Consider the following 24,941-nt stretch of genomic DNA (forward strand, 5'->3'; position numbering starts at 1 on the left):
TTTAGCTGTTTCCAATCAAACAATGCGTTGCTTGTTTAACAACAGCGGTGGAGGCAACCAAACTAGATGCAGATGTTGGTTTTTAGCATGCATTTGTCTAACTAGATCTGAATGAGACAAGTATGCAAAGTGCTCTTAAACAGATATGTGAACCAAACATGCCCAAAGTCTCTCAGTGCGTGCTGTCGATCTTGGTGAGGCCGGATATCCTTGTTTACATACTCTCTCCTTTCCTAAATATAAGTCTTTGTAAAGATTTTATTAGTGAACTACATACGGATGTATATAGACATACTTTATAATATATATTCAATCATTTTGATCCGTATGTAGACCCTTAGTGAAATCGCTTAAAAGACTTATATTTAGGAATGGATGGAGTAGATCTTAGTGGTTAGGTGTTGTTGTTATGCCGTGGTGAGTGCGGTGCGGTGGTTGGAGCACGTACGCGTGCATGCTATGCTCCTAATCTACTCTGTCAGCTCCATAGGTCCTGCACTGCACTCCTCTGCCTCGTGCAAGTGCAAGCACCAAACACTGCCCCTGTCAGCGAGTGTGTTTCATTTATGTCCTGATTGGCTTGTTGTTTTTTAGAGCTTTACACCTGTAAAAGATACGAACCTCGCTCCATCGTTTTCTTTCCCAGTTAAAAATCACACACGGCTTGTGAAATACGCCTGTAAAATAGATACAGGTGTAGAAAAATACACCGAATCCAAGCAGAGCCTTAGGTGTGTGCGCGCGCTGTTACTAGTGTCGGTATATTTGTACTACTATTTTGTTCGACTGGCTTGATAGCTAGTACTTACTACTCAACTGAGACTTCACTTCGTTATGTCTGGGTCGACGCTAAATGCCTTTGATATTGCATCAAGATTCGTATAATTTTTTTTCTTTTCAGTTTTTTTTACATATACTCCCTCCGTTCCTAAATATAAGTCTTTGTAGAGATTTCACTAGTGGACTATATACGGATGTATATAGACATACTTTAGAGTATAGATTCAATCATTTTATTCCGTATGTAGACCCTTAGTGAAATCACTTAAAAGACTTATATTTAGGAACGGAGGGAGTAGTATATAGTAGTATATCACTTGAGACCTTGCCACACATACGAGTAACGACCCACGTACGTAGGGCCTCATCTCATGTGAGCCTGGCAGCTTCTATTCATCCATTTCATGTGGTTCTCATGGCCATGGTGTGAACCTCCCTCAAGTTTAGTTTAGTTACTGCACAGCAGCTCGGCCCCTCGTTTCACTTCCAACAGGACACATCGCAGGCACGCAGGCGAGGCGAGCGCGAGGTCCCCTTCAACTTCAACTTCAAATTCAACTTCAACTTGAAGCGTGGCGTGCCACCATCACCATGCATCGTCCTTCCTTGTCGCGCTTAATGCCGCCATTAACTCCCTCCTTCCTTTCTCGCTGCCATCCTCCCCCCGCCATAAATCCCTCCTCCCGTCTCCCTCCATGGATCCCTAGTAGCATCGTCCTCAACAACCTAGAGCAGAGCAGAGCAGAGCATCCATCCATCATCCATGGACGGCCACTCTCTTCTTGTCAACTCTTGATCTACAGTCCTCACCCTCCAACTTCCATAATCCACTGAATTGTAGCCGGCCGGCATCCCGCCGCCGTCAACCGTGATGATGGAGGAGCCAACACCTACACCGCCGCCAAACAACACTGCCAAGGAGATCAAGTCGCCGCAGCCGCCGCCGCCGCTCGCGAGCTCGCTCTCGCTGCAGCGCAAGAAGCTGGGCTCGCACTTCCTGGAGAGCGACGAGCGCCGCCGCTTCTACGGCGCGACCTCCTCCGCCGCCGCGGTCGGCACCACGCCGCTGGACATCCGCGGCGCGCCCATCCCGGAGCACGCGCTCGCGCGGACCGGCGGCTGGGTGGCGGCCTTCTTCATCTTCGGCAACGAGACGGCGGAGCGCATGGCCTACTACGGCCTGTCCGTCAACATGGTGGTCTTCATGTTCAAGGTCATGCACCTCCCCTTCGCGGCCTCCGCCAACGCCGTCAACAACTTCCTCGGCATCTCGCAGACCTCCTCCGTGCTCGGCGGCTTCCTCGCCGACGCCTACCTTGGCCGCTACTGGACCATCGCCGCCTTCACCACGCTCTACCTGCTGGGGCTCATCGCGCTCACGCTCTGCGCCACGCTCCCGGCGCTCGTCCCGGCCCAGGACGGCTGCGACAAGCTCGCCATGCTGCTCGGCGGCTGCGCGCCGGCCGAGCGGTGGCAGATGGCGTACCTCTACACGGCGCTCTACGTCACGGCGTTCGGCGCCGCCGGGATCCGGCCCTGCGTCTCCTCCTTCGGCGCCGACCAGTTCGACGACCGCTCGGCCGACTACAAGCGCCGGCTCGACCGCTTCTTCAACCTCTTCTACCTCGCCGTCACGGTGGGGGCGATCGCCGCCTTCACCCTCGTGGTGTACATCCAGATGCACCGCGGCTGGGCGGCCGCGTTCGGCGCGCTGGCGCTCGCCATGGGCGCCTCCAACGCGCTCTTCTTCGCCGGCACGCCGCTGTACCGGCACAAGGCGCCGGGGGGCAGCCCGCTGACGAGGGTGGCGCAGGTGCTCGTGGCGGCCTTCCGGAAGCGGGGCGCCGGGTTCGGCGACGGCGGCTACGTGGGGCTCTACGAGGTGGCCGGGGCCAAGTCGGCCATCCGCGGCAGCGGCAAGATCGAGCACACGGACGACTTCCGGTGGCTCGACAAGGCGGCGCTCCGGCTCGACCAGGAAGGCGACGAGGACCCGTGGCGGCTGTGCACGGTGACGCAGGTGGAGGAGGTGAAGATCCTGGTGCGGCTGCTGCCGGTGCCGGCGTGCACGGTCATGCTCAGCGTGGTGCTCACCGAGTTCCTCACGCTCTCCGTGCAGCAGGCCTACACGCTCAACACCAGCCTGCTCGCCGGCGTGCACCTCCCGGTGACCTGCATGCCGGTCTTCCCCTGCCTGGCCATCTTCCTCGTCCTCGCCCTCTACTACCAGACCTTCGCGCCGCTGGCCCGCCGGCTCACCGGCCACCCGCACGGCGCGTCGCAGCTGCAGCGCGTCGGCCTGGGCCTCGTCTTCTCCATCCTCTCCGTCGCCTGGGCCGGCGTCTTCGAGCGGTACCGGCGGCGCTACGCCGTCGAACACGGGTACCTGGGGCTGTTCCTGTCGCCGATGCCGGGGCTGAGCGCCTACTGGCTGCTCATCCAGTACTGCCTCATCGGGATCGCCGAGGTGTTCTGCCTCGTCGGCCTCATCGAGTTCCTCTACCAGGAGGCGCCCGACGCCATGCGCAGCGTCGGGTCGGCCTACGCGGCCGTCGCCGGCGGGATGGGCTGCTTCATGGCCACGGCGCTCAACAACGCCGTCGACGCGGCCACCGGCGACGCCGTGAACGGCAGGCCGTCGTGGCTGGCGCAGAACATCAACGTCGGGAGGTTCGACTACCTCTACTGGCTGCTGGCCGTGCTCAGCACGATCAACTTCGCCGTCTTCCTCTACTTCGCCAGCATCTACAAGTACAGAGCGCCGCCGCCGACCACCGCCACCGCCGACAGCAGCAGCAAGGTGGAGGTCTCGGTGGTGTCCGACCACAAGTGAAGTGAAGTGAATGAATGAAATACTTTGGACAGAACCTAGTTTTTTTTTTTTTGCAACCAAATTTCACTTGGATTAAACTGTGGACTGATTTCAACGAGTACACAATTTGATCATCGTTTTCGCATGACAGAGCACAGCGCAGCAGCAGCCCACACTAGTGAAAAATCATTGTGATGCCGTTGGGTTTAGAACCAACACAAGTTATCTCAGCTAGAACTACTTGCTACTGTATATACAGTTAAGGATATGATAATCTCTTCTCACCAACAACAAAAGGATAATACAAATCTTGACAATTGATCTAGAATTAATTAAACACTGTTGATCGAAATCCGATGTCACCTCAACTGTGATCGTCTTCTCAGATATGCATATTCCCAAGCCAAAACTGAAACGGAAAGGAAAACAAAGATCAGGATTTGGTGATGCAACTCGAGGCAAACAAATTCTGCTCACATGAATATCTATGCATCAATAGCGTGCACCATTACAATCAAGGATTCAATCTGGCAGGTGGATGAGTTTTGTTTTGTTTTGTTTTCAGAAACACAATAATTTCAACCAAACAGCACTCCGTGTTCTGACTCCAGCAGGCATTCCACCAGTTTCAATGCCCAGGAATTACATCTAAACTTGACTCTAGGATAATAAGTTTACAGGTAACAAATTGTATTTAAACAACAGCTGTTGGGTATGAAGAATGTATGTTCAGTCATTACAGTTCATGCGACACTGATCCTTCTTTTAATGTTTGGTAAAAATATGCACATGGGGGAATATGATGACTAGAAGGAACACTACAGGAAAACCTGATTGTATAACCTTGGCTTAGCATAAAAAGGATACAAAAGAAGAATAAAATCCATACCTCTACAGTGAACCAAATGAGACCACTAAATGACACGAGAAGAATCATCTTCAAACTGCTGACTGTTCAGTGTTCATTGGTCATTCCTCAATTGCTTCAACCTTGCTGCAACCTGCCTCATTGATAGCCGAACAGCCAGTGACTCTGAGGTGCAGGATATAGCAATCTTTAGCATCTCAGTCAACCTGTCTTTTGGCGATGTATCCCATAGTCCCAGAGAGAAGAATTCGCTGGTGCGGTCTTCCTGCATCAGGATCCTTCCCCATGATACGATCGTGAAACCATCACCAAACTGTGAGAACGAGGGATCCAAAGACCTCTTGCCTGACATCAACTCTAGAAGAACAACTCCAAAACTGTAAACGTCAGACTTGTCAGAGACTCTGCATGTGGTCGCATATTCAGGTGCAACATAGCCAAAGGTCCCAGCAACATCAGTTGTGGCGTGTGTTTGTGTAACTTCCATCAATCTCGCCAAACCAAAATCTGACAAGTACGCATTCAGCTCCCCATCTAGCAGAATATTGCTCGGTTTGATGTCTCGATGAATGATCCGAGGTGTGCAGGAGCCATGAAGGAAAGCCAGGGCCTGTGCAACATCCATGGCAATGGTATAAACCTCAGCCCAGGACACTTGTCTGCTCCCCATCTCATGTATAAAGCTCTCGAGGTTGCCACCGGGGAGATAGTTGTAGATCAGGAAAGTGTCCGATTCTCCATTGTGGTACCCAATAAGTGTAACGAGATTCTTGTGCCGAATTCTTCCAAGAGTTATGATTTCTGCATCAAACTGCTGGAGACCTTGGAAACGCCCCATGGCTAGCCTCTTCACTGCTACAAGATAACCAGGAGCCAGCTCAGCCTTGTAGGTGGCACCAAAACCACCGGTACCAATCAAGTTCTGGATGCTGAAGTTCCCTGTTGCTTGGATAATGCTGTCGTAATTAATCTCAGGAGGAGCATCAGCAAATGTTACGACCATTTTCTTCTTAAAATTTTCGATCTTTGCTCTTTTCCTTCTCTCACACACAAAGAAGAGGAGGACTGCCACAACAAAAGACACTAGAGCAGTCGCAGACGCAGCTATAATCACCACCAGATACTTGGATTTGGTCATGTGGCCACCCAATCTTTGAGTCCATTTCTGGTGATTACTTGGTGATGATGGCGGCGCAGATGCATTTGGACCCAAACAACGGGACAGAAGGGGATTGCCAACAAATAAACTGCAGTCAGGCGAGTGCCTTAGATAAGGAATGTCACCTGATAGGTTGTTGAACGAGACATCAAACACCGACAGTTGAGCCAGTTCACTGAAACTGGGAGGGATGCTTCCTGAGAGCCTGTTGTGGTCAAGCATCAGTACTTTAAGGCGCGATGCATCAGCTAAATGTGACGGCAGGATACCAGTCAGAGAATTTTGAGATAAACCCAGAACCTCCAGCGCAGCCAAATCACCAAACCGCACAGGGACGTCGCCTGTCAAATTGTTTGCCCTCAAGACCAAGACACGCAGCAAATGCAGGCCACCAATTCCAGGAGAGAGTGACCCATTGAACATGTTGTAACCAGCCTCGAAACTTTGAAGAGATGTACAGTTTGACAGCATATCAAGACTGCCTGACAACCGATTGCCACTCAAATTGACAGCCACCCCACTTGCACCCTTGCAGAATCCGAAAAATCCACCAGAAAGTGTGCTGTTGAACATATTACTGTTGAGCAACAAGCCATAAGAATAATTTCCAGCCAGATGCAAGTTAAGAGATGGCAACGCGCCGTCAAAGCCATTGTTGCTGAAATCATGGAGAGCGGCATTACTAATGTCCCCGAGCACAGACCCAAACGGGTTACCGATCAGCGCAATCCCAACCAAAGCCTCATAGTACTGAATTACAACAACATCATCGCTCAAACGGCTTGAGCATTTGCCCTGCACTGGCGAAAGGAGCGGCCCTGACAGTAAATTCTGGCTGACATTGAGGTATTTCATACATCCTATCCTCAACTCAGGAGGCATGGAGCCCTCGAAGCTGTTGGAGCTCAGATCAAGAAATGCCAAGTCTCCACACTCAACAAGCCATTTGGGCACTGGACCACCAATATAGTTCTGCCCAAGGTTGACCGCCCGGAGGCGGCACGAACCGTTCCTGTACCTCGGCAACCGGCCGTCGAAGTTGGCCCTTGGTGCCCAGAGAACCTCCAGCGCTGGCATGGTGACCACCTCCTGAGGTAGCCCACCGAGGAAGGCGTTAAACTCAGGCTGGTCCCCAGGCGACGCGGTGAGGTTGGTGAGCACGAGCACGGCGAGGGCCCGGCAGTTGCCGAGCTCCCGGGGGATCCTGTCGGTGAGGCTGTTGCGGGAGACGTCGAGGACGCGTAGGGCGGCGAGGCGGCCGAGGGCGCGCGGGACGGCGCCCTCGAGGACGTTGCGGGAGACGTCGAGGACGCGGAGGCTGCGGCATTGCGCTAGCGCGGCGGGGATTTCGCCGACGAGGAAGTTGCCGGCGAGGCGGAGGTGGGCGAGGGCGGGGCAGGGCGGCGAGGAGGAGGAAGAGTTGGAGTTGGAGTTGGAGGAGGGCGGGAAGGCTATGGGCCCCGAGAGGCGGTTAGAGCTGAGATTGAGGGCGCGGAGGGTCGGGGACGCGAGGAAGGCGGCGGGGATGGGGCCGGAGAAGTTGTTGCCGGAGAGGTCGAGGCGGAGGAGGCGCGGGGGGAGGGCGGCGGGTAGGGTCCCGGAGAGCGAGGCCGCCGGGAGGTCGATGGCGGCGACGGCCGAGGAGGCGGGGTGGCAGGTGACCCCGCGCCAATGGCAGTGGTCGGGGTCGGAGGAGGACCAGGCGGAGAGGACGGAGGCCGGGTCGCCGGTGACGGCGCCCTTGAGCGCGAGGAGGGCCGCCTGGTCGCCGGCAGAGGAGGAGGGGGAGGCCAGAGGGAGGGCGACGAGGAGAAGGAGGAGGACGGGCGGCAGGAGGCGACGGTACGGGGCCGCCATGGCGGCGGGGGGCGGCGGCGGCGGCGAGGTGGGGGAGCGGAAGCGAAAGGGGGGGAGGGCAGACTGACTGAAGCTGAAACTGTGTGGAGAGAGATGGGCGGTGTGGATTTTGGATTTTGAAATTTGTTTGTTTTTTGCTTTTGGCTTTGTTTTTTTGGGGCGGCCGGATTTTACTCGAACCGCTTCGTCTTCGTCGGTAAGGCTCCGCCTAGTCAAAATATTGTACTCCTCTATCTGACTCAACGTTATACTAAATTTATATTGTAGTTAGTATAAAGTTAAGTCACTTATTTTAAAACGGTATGAGTACTCGTCCTTCATCTGAAGTATTTTCTTTTTGAATGTTGTTTTCTAAATACTCCTTTCTTTTTTGATTCAATTAGATGTATCATTTTTTTCAAATGTTCCTTTTGAAGTACTTATTCTTTCTTTTTTATCCGCGGTAACAAATATGCGCTTTCTTTTTTGCAATCTTGATTTGAAACACTCGAGACCTTGATAGAAATATAAAATGAAAAAGTAGACTACGGCTTATATAAGGACGAAACGAAAACCTAAGATAGAATCACAACGAGATCCGATACATGTTCCACTCAAATTCATACTTATCGACGTTTGGGGACGAACCACTTGAGGTGACTAGACCGTCATAGTTGTAACTGCACGTCACCTCCAAGCCCAACCAAAGTTGTAGCCGCCTCCCTTATTGTAAAAATGGTATGTTCTTTCATGAATTACAGAAAAGTGCCTGGAAGACCCATCGTTGCATCAAACATCAAGTGATGATCCAGTACAGTTTATACAAGGATCCAGGTAAAAAAACTTGAAAGTATTTTTTGCCTTCTATAAGATGGACCTTGTATTGCAGTATATAATCAGAATCGGGTCCAACACAACTTCCCCTCAAATTCAAGCTTGTCGTTGCCGGGACGAACCACCTAGGGGGCGAGGAGACCTCCAAAGTCCCAACAGCGCGCCATGACCTAAGGACTAAAAGAAAGTTGTAACTAACATTTATATGTATATTCTTAAAGTTGGTGACTGGCAAAAGAATTGGCTGCCTTGTAAAATTTTATTCTCCCTCACTTAGTATCTCTCCTGCACCGCCTGTTTAGAAATATATTTATGTTTCTCTCTATCAGTTGAAGGTGGTCAACTAATAAGGAATGTAAAACCATGGTCAAAACCAGTCAACACGTGATAAAAATGATATGTCTTGTGTGGGCTGGGAGGGTACCTCGAAGCAAATCAAAGGTTGGGGTTTTTTAGTCGAGACCCTCGATGGTACAAAAGGATATAGTCAAAGCAGAATTGACATAGAGATGGGTCTAAATTGTATTGAAGTCGCCATGATACTTCAGGCCCATATAGTTGGGTCTAAACATAATTGTATTCCAATTTGATTGGATTGAAGCCATGGAGATACTTCAGGCGCATATAGATGAGTCTAAACATAATTGCAATCCAATTTGATTGTATTGAAGCCATCGAGACGCTTCAGGCGCATAGAGATGGGTCTAAACATAATTTTAATCTAATATGATTGTATTGAAGCCATCCAGATACTTGCGGGAGGGTTCGCTTCTAGAACGGCTCCTCCATATCATGTTGATATTTGCATTCAGGCTACTACTTGTTTTATTTTTTGTAATAGGATGCTAGTTATGTTGCTCATCATCTAGTTAAAGAGGTTGAGATTAACGCGGGTGTTTGGGTTGATGAACCTTATGGTTTCATTGTAATTTTTCTTATCGGTCTTGTTGATACCATTCGTGTTTCAGGAAAGTTTTTTCTGATGGCTTATAAAATGAGCTGGAATAAATTGTCTCTTATCCAGCTTATTCTAAAAGTCTAAGTTTTTTTCTCTAAATTTACTTATTTGAAATTAATTACTACTCCTTCCGTTCCTAAATATAAGTCTTTTAAGAGGTTTCACTAGAGGGACTACATACGGATGTATATAGACATACTTTAAAGTATAGATTCATTTATTTTGCTCCGTATGTAGCCTTTTAGTAAAATATTTAAAAAGACTTATATTTAGGAACGGATGGAATTCAAAAATAAACTGGACAAGGGACAGCTTATTTAAAAGAAAAAAAAAACCACCAGATGATATTTCTTTGTTAAGGTTCGAGCCTTCGAGGTTTGGTCGAAACCCTCGTATTTTCATCTGGGGTAAAAGTGTAAAAGGCTTTTTTTAAGAGCGAGTGGCGGACGTGTACTAGTAGTACTCTACTACTTGTAGGAGTAGTACTGTAGCTGGTTGTAGAATGGGGTGCACGGCACGTGCGGCGCATATGGTTGGCTCGGCGGGGCGAGCCCGTGACCGCTGTCCGGCTGTCTGTCGCCGCAGAATAATTTACTTTACTCGCCACGCACGCAGACGCGGCCAAGGCATGGGCGGCTGCGGTCAACACGGCGGTCTCCTCCCTCCTGCATGCAGACGCACGCACGCACGCATGCATGCCGCCGATGCTGCTGCTGCTGCTGCTGCAGTGGCAGGCATCAAGGTTCTCGCTTCAAGAAGAGAAAAGGACAGCCGTCCGATGCAATATTCAAATCCGTTCCACATTAAAAAAAAAACAGAGCCTTTTTAGCTTAGCTACTAGTACTAGTATACTCGTTGGTAACCCATCGATATCTCTGGGAGCTCCGTCGGCAGCTACATTTGGTGGAATAGCATAGCATCTTCCCATTTTTTATACGGGCTACCTGATTTCTGGTGCTCTGTTTGGGTATTACTAGTGATCTGAAAAGGACCGTCAGCAAAACAGTGGTCGTGCCGGAGTGGTTATCGGGCATGACTAGAAATCATGTGGGCTTTGCCCGCGCAGGTTCGAATCCTGCCGACCACGTTTGCCTTTTTATTAATTTTATTTTTGTGCTTCCCTTTTATTAATTTTATTTTTGTGCTTCCCTTTTATTAATTTTATTTTTGTGCTGCCCTTTTATTAATTTTATTTTTGTGCTTCCCTTTTATTAATTTTATTTTTGTGCTTCCCTATTTTATTTTGCTTTGCTTGTAGCGCCAGTAAATAATTAATTTGCTGTTTTTTTGCGGGTGTGATATACTGTGGTTTTTATTTGGATTAAGAAACTTGAATGTGCTGGTGAATTTTACTGTAGTTTTTATTTGGATTAAGAAACTTGAATATGCTGGTGAATTATAGGAGCGAGACAGCACATGTGCAACAAGGACCAACCAAATAAGATGTATGTTAGTGAATGGATTGTAGCTATGCTGCAGATGTTAACTTCAAGGTGGAGATGTATGTTAGTGAATGGATTGTAGGTTGTAGATGTTTCATTGTCTTGATATGATTGAAGGGTGGTATTTTAGGTGGTATTCAGTGCATTATATCGGTTTCAATATGAATATGTGCAATACTGTCATTTATGAATATGTGCACTTCATGTGTTTATTTTGTTGTGAGCTTAATGAGTTAATACCAATTTATTCAGTGACCAATGGAGAAGCTAGTCAGTTGTTCTTAATGGAGTCTGAGCATAATGGAATTTTCATAGGGCAATGGACAAATGGATCAATGGAATTTTCTTACTACGGGTTGACAAAACATTGAATGACAACAATGAACAGGAGGAAGATCCATTAGATGATGAAGAATTAAACCTGTCAAAAGATGTGCGTGAGAAGTTGCAGTACAAGTTCAGAATATTCAATCTAGATATGGACATGAGAAACCCTATCATCGGGGTTGGGCAAGTATTTGGAGAAATGAGAGAGCTAACGGAAGCAATCGTTGCATATACACTAAAGAATAAAGTTAAAATCTTCAAAACTAGAAATGAGGCAAAGAGATTTATTGCAGTTTGTCAACCTGACTGCTCTTGGAGGTTGAAAGCATCTAAAGACAACTGAACTGGAAGTATTGTCATAACCATTCCTCTCAGCTCATAGATGCTGCTCCCGTACAACCGTTGGATGCCACTCCTCTTAGCTCATAGATGTCGCTCTGTACGAGGCTTTCCCGCACCTGTTGCAGCCCGTTGCATCTTTCTCACCAGAGGTCCTAGATGCTACGAGAGCACGACGGTGGCGGGAGAGGGCAGAGCGGATCTAGGACGACTCCCTGTCTTGGTCGTAATGCATGCGGGAGTGGAGGAAAGTGATACATCTCCAACGTATCTATATTTTTTGATGGTTCCATGCTATTATCTTGTCAACTTTGGATGTTTTATATGCATGAATATGGTATTTTATATCTTTTTGGGGACTAACCTATTAACTCAGTGCCAAGTGCCAGTTTCTATTTTTCCGTGTTTTTTGCCCATTTTCACACGGAGTCCAAATGGAATGAAACTTTACAATGATTTTTTTTGGACCAAAAGAGACCCCCGAAGCTTTGGAGGAAGGCCAGAAGAGCCACGAGGGAGTCACGAGCCCTGACGCCGCCACCACCCCCCTAGGTGGCGCAGGGCAGGCTTGTCACCTCCTCGTGGGCCCAATCGACGTAATTCCACCGCCATAAATTCCTATAAATTCAGAAACCCCCAAAAAGAAACCTAGATCGGGAGTTCCGCCGCCGCAAGCCTCTGTAGCCACCAAAAACCAATCTGGAGCCCGTTCCAGCACCCCGCCGGAGGGGGAATCCATCTCCGGTGGCCATCTTCATCATCCCGGCGATCTCCATGACGAGGAGGGAGTAGTTCTCCCTCGGGGCTGAGAGTATGTACCAGTAGCGATGTGTTTGATCTCTCTCTCTCTCGTGTTCTTGAGATGTCTTAATCTCGATGTACCATGGGCTTTGCTACTATAGTTGGATCTTATGATGTTCTTCCTCCTCTCCCTCTTGTAATGAATTGAGTTTCCCCTTTGGAGTTATCTTATTGGATTGAGTCTTTGAGAACACTTGATGTATGTCTTGCACGTGTCTATCTGCTGTGATCAACTTGTGGGTTCGTGACATTGGAAACCTATGCATATGGGTCGGCACACGTGGATTCATGTGAGTACTTGATGTATGTTTTGGTGATCAACTTGCGGGTTCGTGACATTGGGAACCTATGCAGAGGGGTTGGCACACGTTTTGACTCTCTGGTTGAAACTTTGGGGCACTCTTTGAAGTTCTATGTGTTGGTTGAATAGATGACTCTGAGATTGTGTGATGCATATCGTATAATCATACCCACGGATACTTGAGGTGACAATGGAGTATCTAGGTGACATTAGGGTCTTGGTTGATAAGTATCTTAAGGTGTTATTCTAGTACGAACTCTATGAAAGATTGAACGGAAAGAATAGCTTCGTCCTATTTTACTACGGACTCTTGAATAGATCGATTAGAACGAATAACTTTGTGGTGGTTTCATACCCGACAATAATCTCTTCGTTTGTTCTCCGCTATTAGTGACTTTGGAGTGACTCTTTGTTGCATGTTGAGGGCTAGTTATATGATCCAATTATGTTATCATTGTTGAGAGAATTTCACTAGTGAAAGTATGAACCCTAGGCCTTGTTTCCACGCATTGCAATACCGTTCGTGCTCACTTTTACCATTTGTTACCTTGCTATTTTTGTAATTTCAGATTACAAAAACCTATATCTACCATCCATATTGCACTTGTATCACCATCTTTTTGCCGAACTAGTGCACCTATACAACTTACCATTGTATTGGGTGTGTTGGGGACACAAGAGACTCTTTGTTATTTGGTTGCAGGGTTGCTTGAGAGAGACCATCTTCATCCTACGCCTCCCGTGGATTGATAAACCTTAGGTCACCCACTTGAGGGAAAATTGCTACTGTCCTACAAACCTCTGCACTTGGAGGCCCAACAACGTCTACAAGGAGAAGGTTGCGTAGTAGACATCAGGAAGCAGTGGACGATATGGAGGCGGATCTGACATCGCAGACATGGGAATCTTTCATTGTTGTTTGCAGGGAGCAAGCAGACCGTGAGCTGCAGAATTTGGCTCGGAGAATCTACTCCGAGAGCTTACATGAAGAGCGAGTTAGGATGTCATCCCAATTGCGATGTCGGTGGAGTTTGTCAACCGGGCAAGGGAGGAGGCGAAGTTGGGAGGTCCATGAAGCAAATCGAGGTGGGAGTGCTTGGCCGATTTGATGTCATCCACCGTTCCACTGCATCCAGTGCTAGTGGATCCCCTACCCTTCCTATCTCCACGGCCAGGGTCGAACTCGCCATCACTGCATATACGATGTAGACAGTTGTGTGTTAATGTGCTACTCTAAGTTGCTAAGTTAGAATTTCTGAATTTGTGTGATGTTGGTTAAGGTCCAGTTCAACTTATGTGATTTGTTAAATTGTAAGTTTTCTGAATTTATCTCAATTTTTACCTCTCCAAATCTGCCTATGATAGCTAATAGACAGCCAATAATTTCATTTCATATGAATCCAGTATAATCAGTACAACTTGCAAATATTTAGCTAATGATAACAGAGTCTGACTCCTAACATAACTTCAAATGGTTGATTAACACACTCACACAAAACCCCTTATCATGAGAGCTACAACAACATACACAACTTCAGAGCAGCAGACCAAACAAACTATGCAAAGTTCCCTACTATCGCTTGTCTTGATCACCTTCTTATGTTTCATGTCCATGGCCTGTCTCTCTTCCTCCATCATCATAATTGCAGCATCCTTGTCAAACACATATTTTTTGTAGAGCCAAATTCTCTTCAACAAGCTTGCCAATCACCTGTCTAGGCCTCCCCTGCCACCCTTTGTCCACCCACTTCAGATAAGCACATGTCTCAAAACCCCACAGAACACATAAAACCAACAGTTGAGAACATAGAGTCAGTACAACACATTCAGAACACCTAAAACCAAAAGTTGGGAACACACATTTAGTACAACACATACATAACACATAAACCCTGCATATAAATAGCACAAGTTTTCCACATTTTGCCATGCCATTTTGAACAAAAATTGGGCACTTGACTAACCTCACGAGGACAGACAAGAAATCTACGACCATAATCGTATCCATAAAAAAACTCTTCTTGCGAGGTTCAGAAAGTGGCCACATTGGTCACTACTATCACTGCCATTGAAAGCAGCATCAAGAGAGGATAAATGTATACTCCAATCAAATTCTGGTAGGTTTTCAGTCCCCTACAATCACATCCAATTGCAAGTCAGCAAGTTCATCCTTGGAGCATAATAACAAGTTAGCAAGGGGAGGGGGACATGCACCTTGCAGGAATCGACATCCATCTAGCGCTCCTTGCTAGTGATCTTCACCCAAGGCTCGCCGTCCTTTGTCTTGTCGATGCTAGCGAGGTCACAACCATGGAGCGGGCAAGGCTATCTTGACGATGACGACACCCCTGCCCACGACATCATGCATGCTACTTCCCGCATGATGTGAACCCCTTCATGTCATCGACGGTGAGGGCAGCAAAGAGGGGCGGCGGAGAGTGCTGTCGGAGGAGAGGGCAATGGCGAGAGAGGCTATCTAAGGATTTAGATAGGGAAAGAATGGGGAATTGATGCGGAGAGGGCTAGGGATTTAGACATGGGATTGGAATTCGACCATGCAACATAAAAAACTAAGAGCGCAAGATTATTTTGTAAAATTTACGTGCTGACGTGTGTGTGTGCAAAAAAATCAAACGTGACATGACATTGATTTGTATGATTTTGTTACAACACTAGAGTTAGAGGGCTGGCTGGCTGATTTTTTTAGTTCTTGTATGTATGTGTTCCCACCACTACAAGTTTTTGTACTAATTGTGGTAACTCATTATTCAAGGATCAAGGCCATTAGGCTGGTCATAGTGGGGAGTATCATATAGTAGTATCATACATATGATACTATTGTATGATACTACCTTCATAGTGCATAGTATCATAAAGTAGTATCATAAATGACCTTATTTATTGACATGCATGATACATAGTAGCATAACATTTAACATGTTACGGTATCTACCTATGTTACTCTAACACTCTCTCTCTTCTTTAATTGTCTGCCATATCATCATGTTTGCTAGTCCCAAGTACATGATACTACCTTAGTTACTCCCACTATGGTCAGCCTTAGTTACGTTCCTTGCTCAGGAGCTTAAGAGAAATTGGGTCATTAACTCTGGAGAGAAGAGCTTCTGATGAGATCATTGTGAACAGTCGGGCAGATGAATTAGAGTTGACCATAAAGAGTGAGTTTCACCAATGGTGAACAAAAGCCATGCCAATACTTAACTGAAAAACACAAACAAATAAAGAGCATCAGATTAGCAGATACGACTCCCTGGTCTAGGGTTAGAAGGGACAGGCAAGGAGAGGCTCTTGCGATGGCTCTCGAGGCACAACTCCCCGGTCTTCCTCCTCATTAGCAGCCGACAGTTCCTGGAGGCACGGCTCCGTGGTCCTCCTCCTCGACGTACACTCCATTCAGCTCATGTGAGGATTGATTCACTCCTCTCCTCCTCCCACTGTTTATTATGCAGATCTTGCTCCTCCTATGTTATGTTCTCCAGTTCTTCTTCCTCCTTTGTTCCTAATCCACATATCCAGTGCTCCTCTACTCCTCTTCCTCCTGCGCAGCTCCGCTCTCTTCTTTTTGTTGGAAATATGCCCTAGAGGCAATAATAAATTAGTTATTATTATATTTCTTTGTTCATGATAATCGTTTATTATCCATGCTATAATTGTATTGATTGGAAACACAGTGCATGTGTGGATACATAGACAAAACACTGTCCCTAGTAAGCCTCTAGTTGACTAGCTCGTCGATCAAAGATGGTCAAGGTTTCCTGACCATAGGCAAGTGTTGTCACTTGATAACGGGATCACATCATTAGGAGAATCATGTGATGGGCTAGACCCAAACTAATAGACGTAGCATGTTGATCGTGTCATTTTGTTGCTACTGTTTTCTGCGTGTCAAGTATTTGTTCCCATGACCATGAGATCATATAACTCACTGACACCGGAGGAATGCTTTGTATGTATCAAACGTCGCAACGTAACTGGGTGACTATAAAGATGCTCTACAGGTATCTCCGAAGGTGTTCGTTGAGTTAGTATGGATCGAGACCGGGATTTGTCACTCTGTGTGACGGAGAGGTATCTCGGGGCCCACTCGGTAATACAACATCACACACAAGCCTTGCAAGCATTGTGACTTAGTGTAAGTTGCGAGATCTTGTATTACGGAACGAGTAAAGAGAATTGCCGGTAAATGAGATTGAAATAGGTATGCGGATACTGACGATCGAATCTCGGGCAAGTAACATACCGAAGGACAAATGGAATGACATACGGGATTATATGAATCCTTGGCACTGAGGTTCAAACGATAAGATCTTCGTAGAATATGTAGGATCCAATATGGGCATCCAGGTCCCGCTATTGGATATTGACCGAGGAGTCACTCGGGTCATGTCTACATAGTTCTCGAGCCCGCAAGGTCTGCACACTTAAGGTTCGACGTTGTTTTATGCGTATTTGAGTTATATGGTTGGTTACCGAATGTTGTTCGGAGTCCCGGATGAGATCACGAATGTCGCGAGGGTTTCCGGAATGGTCCGGAAACGAAGATTGATATATAGGATGACTTCATTTGGTTACCGGAAGTTTTTCGGGCATTACCGGTAATGTACCGGGAATGAGAATGGGTTCCGGATCTTCACCGGGAGGGGGACCACCCACCCGGGAGGGCCCAAGGACCTTGGGGGTGGCGCGCCAAGTAGGTGGGGTCAGCCCAAGGCTGTCTTGCGCAAGAGAGAAAGAAAAACCAAAAGAAGAGAAAAAAAAGGAAAGGTGGGAAAGAAGAGAAGGACTCCACCTTCCAATCCTAGTTGGACTAGGATTGGAGGAGGACTCCTCCTCCCCTTGATGGCGCAGCCCTTGGGGCTCCTTGAGCCTCAAGGCAAGCCTCCCCTCCCCTCCTCCTATATATATGGAGCTATTAGGGCTGATTTGAGACAACTTTTGCCACGGCAGCCCGACCACATACCTCCATGGTTTTTCCTCTAGATCGCGTTTCTGCGGAGCTCGGGCGGAGCCCTGCTGAGATTAGATCACCACCAACCTCCGGAGCGCCGTCACGCTGCCGGAGAACTCATCTACCTGTCTATCTCTCTTGCTGGATCAAGAAGGCCGAGATCATCGTCGAGTTGTACGTGTGCTGAACGTGGAGGTGCCGTCCGTTCTGCACTAGATCGGAGCAGATCGTGGGACGGATCGCGGGACGGTTCGTGGGACGGTTCGCGGGGCGGATCGAGGGACGTGAGGACGTTCCACTACATCAACCGCGTTTCTTAACGCTTCTGCTGTGCGATCTACAAGGGTACGTAGATCGGAAATCCCCTCTCGTAGATGGACATCACCATGATAGGTCTTTGTGCGCGTAGGAATTTTTTTGTTTCCCATGCTAAGTTCCCCAACAGTGGCATCATGAGCTAGGTTCATGCGTAGATGTCTTCTCGAGTAGAACACAAAAGTTTTTGTGGGCGGTGATGTGCGTTTTGCTGCCCTCCTTAGTCTTTTCTTGATTCCGCGGTATTGTTGGATCGAAGCGGCTCGGACCGACATTACTCGTACGCTTACGAGAGACTGGTTTCATCGCTACGAGTAACTCCGTTGCTCAAAGATGACCGGCAAGTGTCGGTTTCTCCAACTTTAGTTGAATCGGATTTGACCGAGGAGGTCCTTGGATGAGGTTAAATAGCAATTCATATATCTCCGTTGTGGTGTTTGCGTAAGTAAGATGCGATCCTACTAGATACCCATGGTCACCACGTAAAACATGCAACAACAATTAGAGGACGTCTAACTTGTTTTTGCAGGGTATGCTTGTGATGTGATATGGCCAACGATGTGATGTGATATATTGGATGTATGAGATGATCATGTTGTAATAGTTAATATCGACTTGCACGTCGATGGTACGGCAACCGACAGGAGCCATAGGGTTGTCTTTAAACTAACGTTTGTGCTTGCAGATGCGTTTACTATATTGCTAGGACGTAGCTTTAGTAGTAATAGCATGAGTAGCACGACAACCCCGATGGCGACACGTTGATGGAGATCATGGTGTGACGCCGGTGACAAGAAGATCATGCCGGTGCTTTGGTGATGGAGATCAAGAAGCACATGATGATGGCCATATCATGTCACTTATGAATTGCATGTGATGTTAATCCTTTATACACCTTATATTTCTTAGAACGATGGTAGCATTATGAGGTGATCTCTCACTAAAATTTCAAGACGAAATTGTGTTCTCCCCGACTCTGCACCGTTGCGACAGTTCTTCGTTTCGAGACACCACGTGATGATCGGGTGTGATAGACTAAACGTTCACATACAACGGGTGCAAAACAGTTGCACACGCGGAACACTCGGGTTAAGCTTGACGAGCCTAGCATGTGCAGACATGGCCTCGGAACACATGAGACCGAAAGGTCGACCATGAATCGTATAGTTGATATGATTAGCATAGATATGCTTACCACTGAAACTATTCTTGACTCACGTGATGATCGGACTTGAGATAGTGGATTTGGATCATGTACCACTCAAATGACTAGAGAGATGTACTTTTTGAGTGGGAGTTCTTAAGTAATATGATTAATTGAACTAATTGTCATGAATATAGTCTAATGGTCTTTGCGAATTACGATGTAGCTTGCGCTATACCTCTACTGTTTTTATATGTTCCTAGAGAAAGTTTAGTTGAAAGTTGATAGTAGCAAACTTTGCAGACTGAGTCTGTAAAGCCGAGGATTGTCCTCGTTGCTACGCAGAAGGCTTATGTCTTTAATGCACCACTCAGTGTGCTGCACCTCGAGTGTCATCTGTAGATGTTGTGAACATCCGACATACACGTTTCTGATGACTACACGATAGTTCAGTACAAAATACTTAATGGCTTAGAAGCAAGGCGACGAAGACGTTTTGAAACGTCACGGAACATAAGAGATGTTCTAAAGAGTTGAAATTTTCATGCTTGTGCCCTTGTTAAGAGGTATGAGACCTCCGACAAGATTCTTTGTCCACGAAGTAGAGGAGAAAAGCTCAATCATTGAGCATGTGCTCAGATTATCTGAGTACGACAATCGCTTGAATCAAGTGGGAGTTGATCTTCCAGATAAGATAGTGATGGTTCTCCAAAGCCACTACCACCAAGCTGTGAGAGCTTCGTGATGAACTATAACATATCAAGGATAGATACAATGATCCTTGAGCGATTCGCGATGTTTGACACTGCGAAAGTAGAAATCAAGAAGGAGCATCAATAGTTGATGGTTAGTAAAACCACTAAGTTTCGATAAAGCCAAGGGCTAGAAGGGATACTTCGTGAAACGGCAAAGCAGTTGCTGCACTAATGAAGAGACCCCAGATTAAACCCAAGCCTGGGACTAAGTGCTTCTGTTATGAGGGGAACGGTCACTGAGGCGGAGCAACTCTAGATACTTGGTAGATAAGAAGGCTAGCAAAAGTCGAAAGAAGTATATTTGATATACATGATGTTGATGTGTACTTCACTAGTACTCCTAGTAGCACGAGGGTATTGGATACCGGTTCGGTTGCTAAGTGATTAGTAACACGAAATGAAAGCTACGGCATAAACAGAGACTAGCTAAAGGCGAGGTGACGATACATGTTGGAAGTGTTTCCAAGGTTGATATGATCAAACGTCGCACACTCCCTCTACCATCGGGATTGGTGTTAAACCTAAATAATTGTTATTTGGTGCTTGCGTTAAGAATGAACATGATTGGATCGTGTTTATTGCAATACGATTATTCATTTAAAGAGAATAATGGTTACTCTATTTGCTTGAATAATCACCTTCACTGGTTTATTGAATCTCGATCGTAGTGTTACACATGTTCATGATATTGGTGCCAAAAGATACGAGGTAATGATGATAGTACCACTTACTTGTGGCACTGCCGCTTGAGTCATGTTGGTATAAATTGCATGAAGAGGCTCCATGCTGATGGATCTTTATACTCACTTGATTTTGAATCACTAGTGACATGCAAATCATACCACATGAGCAAGGCCTTGTTTTCATTGAGATGAAACAAAATAGTAACTTGTTGGAAGTGATACATTTTGATGTATGCAGTCCAATGGGTGCTGAGGCACGCAGTGGATATCATTATGTTCTTACTTCAATGACGATTTGAGCAGATACAAGAGTATTTACTTAATGAATCACAAGTCTGAAATATTGAAGAGTTAAATTCTGTTTCGGAGTGAAGTTCGTCGTAACAAGAGGATAAACTGTCTACGATATGATCATAGAAATGAATATCTGAGTTACGAGTTTTGGTACGCAGTTAAGACAATGTGGAAATTGTTTCGCAGTTCATGCCACCTGGAACATCATAGTGTGATGATGTGTCTGAACGTCATAACCACGCACTATTTGGTATGGTGCATGCTATGATGTCTCTTATCGAATTACCACTATCGTTTATGGGTTATGCATTAGAGACAATCGCATTCACTTTAAATAGGGCACCGCGTATTTCCGTTGAGATGACACAATATAGACTGAGGTTTAGAGAAATCTAAACTGTCGTTTCTTGAAAGTTTGGGGCTTCGACACTTATGTGAAAAAATTTCAGTGTGATAAGCTCGAACCCAAAGCGGATAAATGCATCTTCATAGGATATCCAAAACAGTTGGGTACATCTCCTATCTCAGATCCGAAAGCAAAGTGTTTGTTTCTAGAAACGAATCCTTTCTCGAGGAAAGGTTTCTCTCGAAAGAATTGAGTGGGAGGGTGGTAGAACTTGATGAGGTTATTGAACCATCACTTCAACCAGTGTGTAGCAGGGCGCAGGAAGTTGTTCCTGTGGCGCCTACACCAATTGAAGTGAAAGCTGATGATGGTGATCATCGAGCATCGGATCAAGTTACTACAAGCCTTGTAGGTTGACAAGGTCGCGTACTACTGCAGAGTGGTACGGTAAACCTGTCTTGGAGGTCATGTTGTTGAGCAACAGTGAACCTACGAGTTATGGAGAAAGCAATGGTGGGCCCGGATTCCGACAAATGGCTGGAAGCCATGAAATCCGAGAGAGGATCCATGTATGAGAACAAAGTGTAGACTTTGGAAGAACTACTTGATGGTCATAGGACTATTGAGTAAAGATGGATCTTTAAAAGGAAGACAAACGATGATGGTGATAAGTCACTATTAAGAAAAGCTCGACTTGCCGCAAAGATGTTTCCGACAAGATCAAACAGTTGACTATGATGAGACTTTCTCACTCGTAGCGATGCTAAAAGTCTGTTAGAATTATGTTAGTAGTTGCTGCATTATTTATGAAATATTGCACATAGGATGTCAAAACATTGTTTCCTCGACGGTTTCCTTGAGCAAACATTGTATGTGATACAACCAGGAGGTTTTGTCGATCCTAAAGATACTAGCAAGTATGCAAGCTCCAACGATCCTTCAATGGACTGGTGCAAGCATCTCGGAGTTGGAATATACACTTTGATGAGATGATCAAAGATTTTGGGTTTGTACAAGGTGAGAAACTTGTATTTCCAAAGAAGTGAGTGGGAGCACTATAGAATTTCTGATAAGTATATGTGGTTGACATATTGTGGATCAGAAGTAATGTAGAATTTCTGTAAAGCATACAAGGTTGTTTGAAAGGAGTTTTCAAAGGAGTACCTGGATTGCGCTACTTGAACGTTGAGCATCAAAGATCTATGGAGATAGATCAAAAGTGCTTAATAGAAGTTTCAACAAGATGCATGCCTCGACAAGTTTTTGAAGGAGTTCAAAATAGATCAGCAAAGAAGGAGTTCTTGGTTGCGTTGTGAGGTGTGAATTTGAGTAAGACTCAAAACCCGACCCCGACAGAATAAAGAGAATAGACGAAGGTCATCTTCTATGCCTTGGCCGTAGAATCTGAAGTATGCCATGCTGGGTACCGCACCTGATGTGTGCCTTGACTCAAAGTCTGTTGAGAGGTACAGAGAGTGATCCATGATTGAATCACTAGCAGCGGTCAAAATTTATCCTTAGTAACTGATGGACTAAGGATTTTTTTTTCGATTATGGAGGTGGTTAAAAAAGTTCGTCGTAAAGGGTTACGTCGATGCAAGCTTTGACACTAATCCGAATAACTATGAGTAGTGAAACGGATTCGTATAGTAGAGTAGATATTTGGAGTATTTCCGAATAGCACATAGTAGCAGCATCTATAAGATGACATAAAGATTTTTGAAGAACACACGGATCTGAAAGTTTCAGAACCGTTGATTAAAACCTCTCTCACGAGCAAGACGTGATCAGACCCCATAACTATATGGGTGTTGGATTCGTTGGAATCACATGGTGATGTTAACTAGATTATTGACTCTAGTGCAAGTGGGAGACTGTTGGAAATATGCCCTAGAGGCAATAATAAATTATTTATTATTATATTTCTTTTTTCATGATAATCGTTTATTATCCATGCTATAATTTTATTGATTGGAAACACAGTGCATGTGTGGATACATAGACAAAACACTGTCCCTAGTAAGCCTCTAGTTGACTAGCTCGTTGATCAAAGATGGTCAAGGTTTCCTGACCATAGGCAAGTGTTGTCACTTGATAACGGGATCACATCATTAGGAGAATCATGTGATGGGCTAGACCCAAACTAATATACGTAGCATGTTGATCGTGTCATTTTGTTGCTACTGTTTTCTGCGTGTCAAGTATTTGTTCCTATGACCATGAGATCATATAACTCACTGACACCGGAGGAATGCTTTGTGTGTATCAAACGTCGCAACGTAACTGGTGACTATAAAGATGCTCTACAGGTATCTCCGAAGGTGTTCGTTGAGTTAGTATGGATCGAGACTGGGATTTGTCACTCCGTGTGACGGAGAGGTATGTCGGGGCCCACTCGGTAATACAACATCACACACAAGCCTTGCAAGCATTTTGACTTAGTGTAAGTTGCGGGATCTTGTATTACGGAACGAGTAAAGAGACTTGCCGGTAAACGAGATTGAAATAGGTATGCGGATACTGACGATCGAATCTCGGGCAAGTAACATACCGAAGGACAAAGGGAATGACATACGGGATTATATGAATCCTTGGCACTGAGGTTCAAACGATATGATCTTCGTAGAATATGTAGGATCCAATATGGGCATCCAGGTCCTGCTATTGGATATTGACCGAGGAGTCACTCGGGTCATGTCTACATAGTTCTCGAGCCCGCAGGGTCTGCACACTTAAGGTTCGACGTTGTTTTATGCGTATTTGAGTTATATGGTTGGTTACCGAATGTTGTTTGGAGTCCCGGATGAGATCACGGACGTCACGAGGATTTCCGAAATGGTCCGGAAACAAAGATTGATATATAGGATGACTTCATTTGGTTACAGGAAGGTTTTCGGGCATTACCGGTAATGTACCGGGAATGAGAATGGGTTCCGAATCTTCACCGGGAGGGGGACCACCCACCCGGGAGGGCCCAAGGACCTTGGGGGTGGCGCACCAAGTAGGTGGGGTCAGCCCAAGGCTGTCTTGCGCAAGAGAGAAAGAAAAACCAAAAGAAGAGAAAAAAAGGAAAGGTGGGAAAGAAGAGAAGGACTCCACCTTCCAATCCTAGTTGGACTAGGATTGGAGGAGGACTCCTCCTCCCCTTGATGGCGTAGCCCTTGGGGCTCCTTGAGCCTCAAGGCAAGCCTCCCCTCCCCTCCTCCTATATATATGGAGCTATTAGGGCTGATTTGAGATAACTTTTGCCATGGCAGCCCGACCACATACCTCTACGGTTTTTCCTCTAGACCGCGTTTCTGCGGAGCTCGGGCGGAGCCCTGCTGAGATTAGATCACCACCAACCTCCGGAGCGCCGTCACGCTGCCGGAGAACTTATCTACCTCTCCGTCTCTCTTGCTGGATCAAGAAGGCCGAGATCATCGTCGAGCTGTACGTGTGCTAAACGCGGAGGTGCCGTCCGTTCGGCACTAGATCGGAGAAGATCGTGGTACGGTTCGTGGGACGGTTCGCGGGGCAGATCGAGGGATGTGAGGACGTTCCACTACATCAACCGTGTTTCTTAACGCTTCTGCTCTGCGATCTACAAGGGTACGTATATCGGAAAGCCCCTCTCGTAGATGGACATCACCATGATAGGTCTTCGTGCGCGTAGGAATTTTTTTTGTTTCCCATGCTACGTTCCCCAACACTTTTGTACTCATCTACTTGGTCATTTAGCCATTGGTTAATTCCTGCAGTAGCATCAATAGATCCGGTGCAACAAGAAGTTGTCCAGGAATGGTGGAATAGCATAACCGCATAAGAACTAGTGGTTGGGGCGCACCCCAGGTGCGCCTCCTAAGAGGAAGCTCGGGCTGTGCCAGGTGGGATGCGTCCCTTTCATTTTCTTACCTGTACCAATTAGTATTGTTATTGGATCATATTTAGAGCAGGGCAAGTTCAAAGGATGTACTGAATGGATTTGAAGATGACACA

At 46.5% G+C, this 24,941-nt stretch overlaps 2 protein-coding genes and 1 non-coding gene across 3 annotated transcripts; 2 read left to right on the top strand and 1 right to left on the bottom strand.

Annotated features, from left to right (window-relative positions):
* The first annotated feature begins 1,036 nt into the window (after positions 1-1,036).
* LOC123442730 (protein NRT1/ PTR FAMILY 6.1) lies at positions 1,037-3,740 on the top strand. Its single transcript, XM_045118858.1, has one exon. It carries the CDS (start codon positions 1,652-1,654, stop codon positions 3,611-3,613), a length of 1,962 nt encoding a protein of 653 aa, XP_044974793.1. The 5' UTR covers positions 1,037-1,651; the 3' UTR covers positions 3,614-3,740.
* Positions 3,741-3,846: 106 nt separating this feature from the next.
* LOC123442729 (LRR receptor-like serine/threonine-protein kinase RPK2) lies at positions 3,847-7,478 on the bottom strand. Its single transcript, XM_045118857.1, has 2 exons — positions 4,482-7,478; positions 3,847-4,001 (listed from the first exon to the last, which is right to left on the bottom strand). Exon 1 carries the CDS (start codon positions 7,474-7,476, stop codon positions 4,555-4,557), a length of 2,922 nt encoding a protein of 973 aa, XP_044974792.1. The 5' UTR covers positions 7,477-7,478; the 3' UTR covers positions 3,847-4,001; positions 4,482-4,554.
* A 2,774-nt stretch (positions 7,479-10,252) lies between these two features.
* TRNAS-AGA lies at positions 10,253-10,334 on the top strand. The gene has a single exon. It is a non-coding gene; the product is annotated as a tRNA-Ser (tRNA).
* The last annotated feature ends 14,607 nt before the right edge of the window (positions 10,335-24,941 follow it).

Source organism: Hordeum vulgare, chromosome 3H, assembly GCF_904849725.1.
Source record: "Hordeum vulgare subsp. vulgare chromosome 3H, MorexV3_pseudomolecules_assembly, whole genome shotgun sequence".
Lineage (NCBI taxonomy): Eukaryota > Viridiplantae > Streptophyta > Magnoliopsida > Poales > Poaceae > Hordeum > Hordeum vulgare.

Coding starts and splice junctions, on each gene's coding strand:
- LOC123442730 (XM_045118858.1), top strand. CDS start 1,652: ATGATGGAGGAGCCAACACCTACACCGCCGCCAAACAACACTGCCAAG.
- LOC123442729 (XM_045118857.1), bottom strand. CDS start 7,476: ATGGCGGCCCCGTACCGTCGCCTCCTGCCGCCCGTCCTCCTCCTTCTC.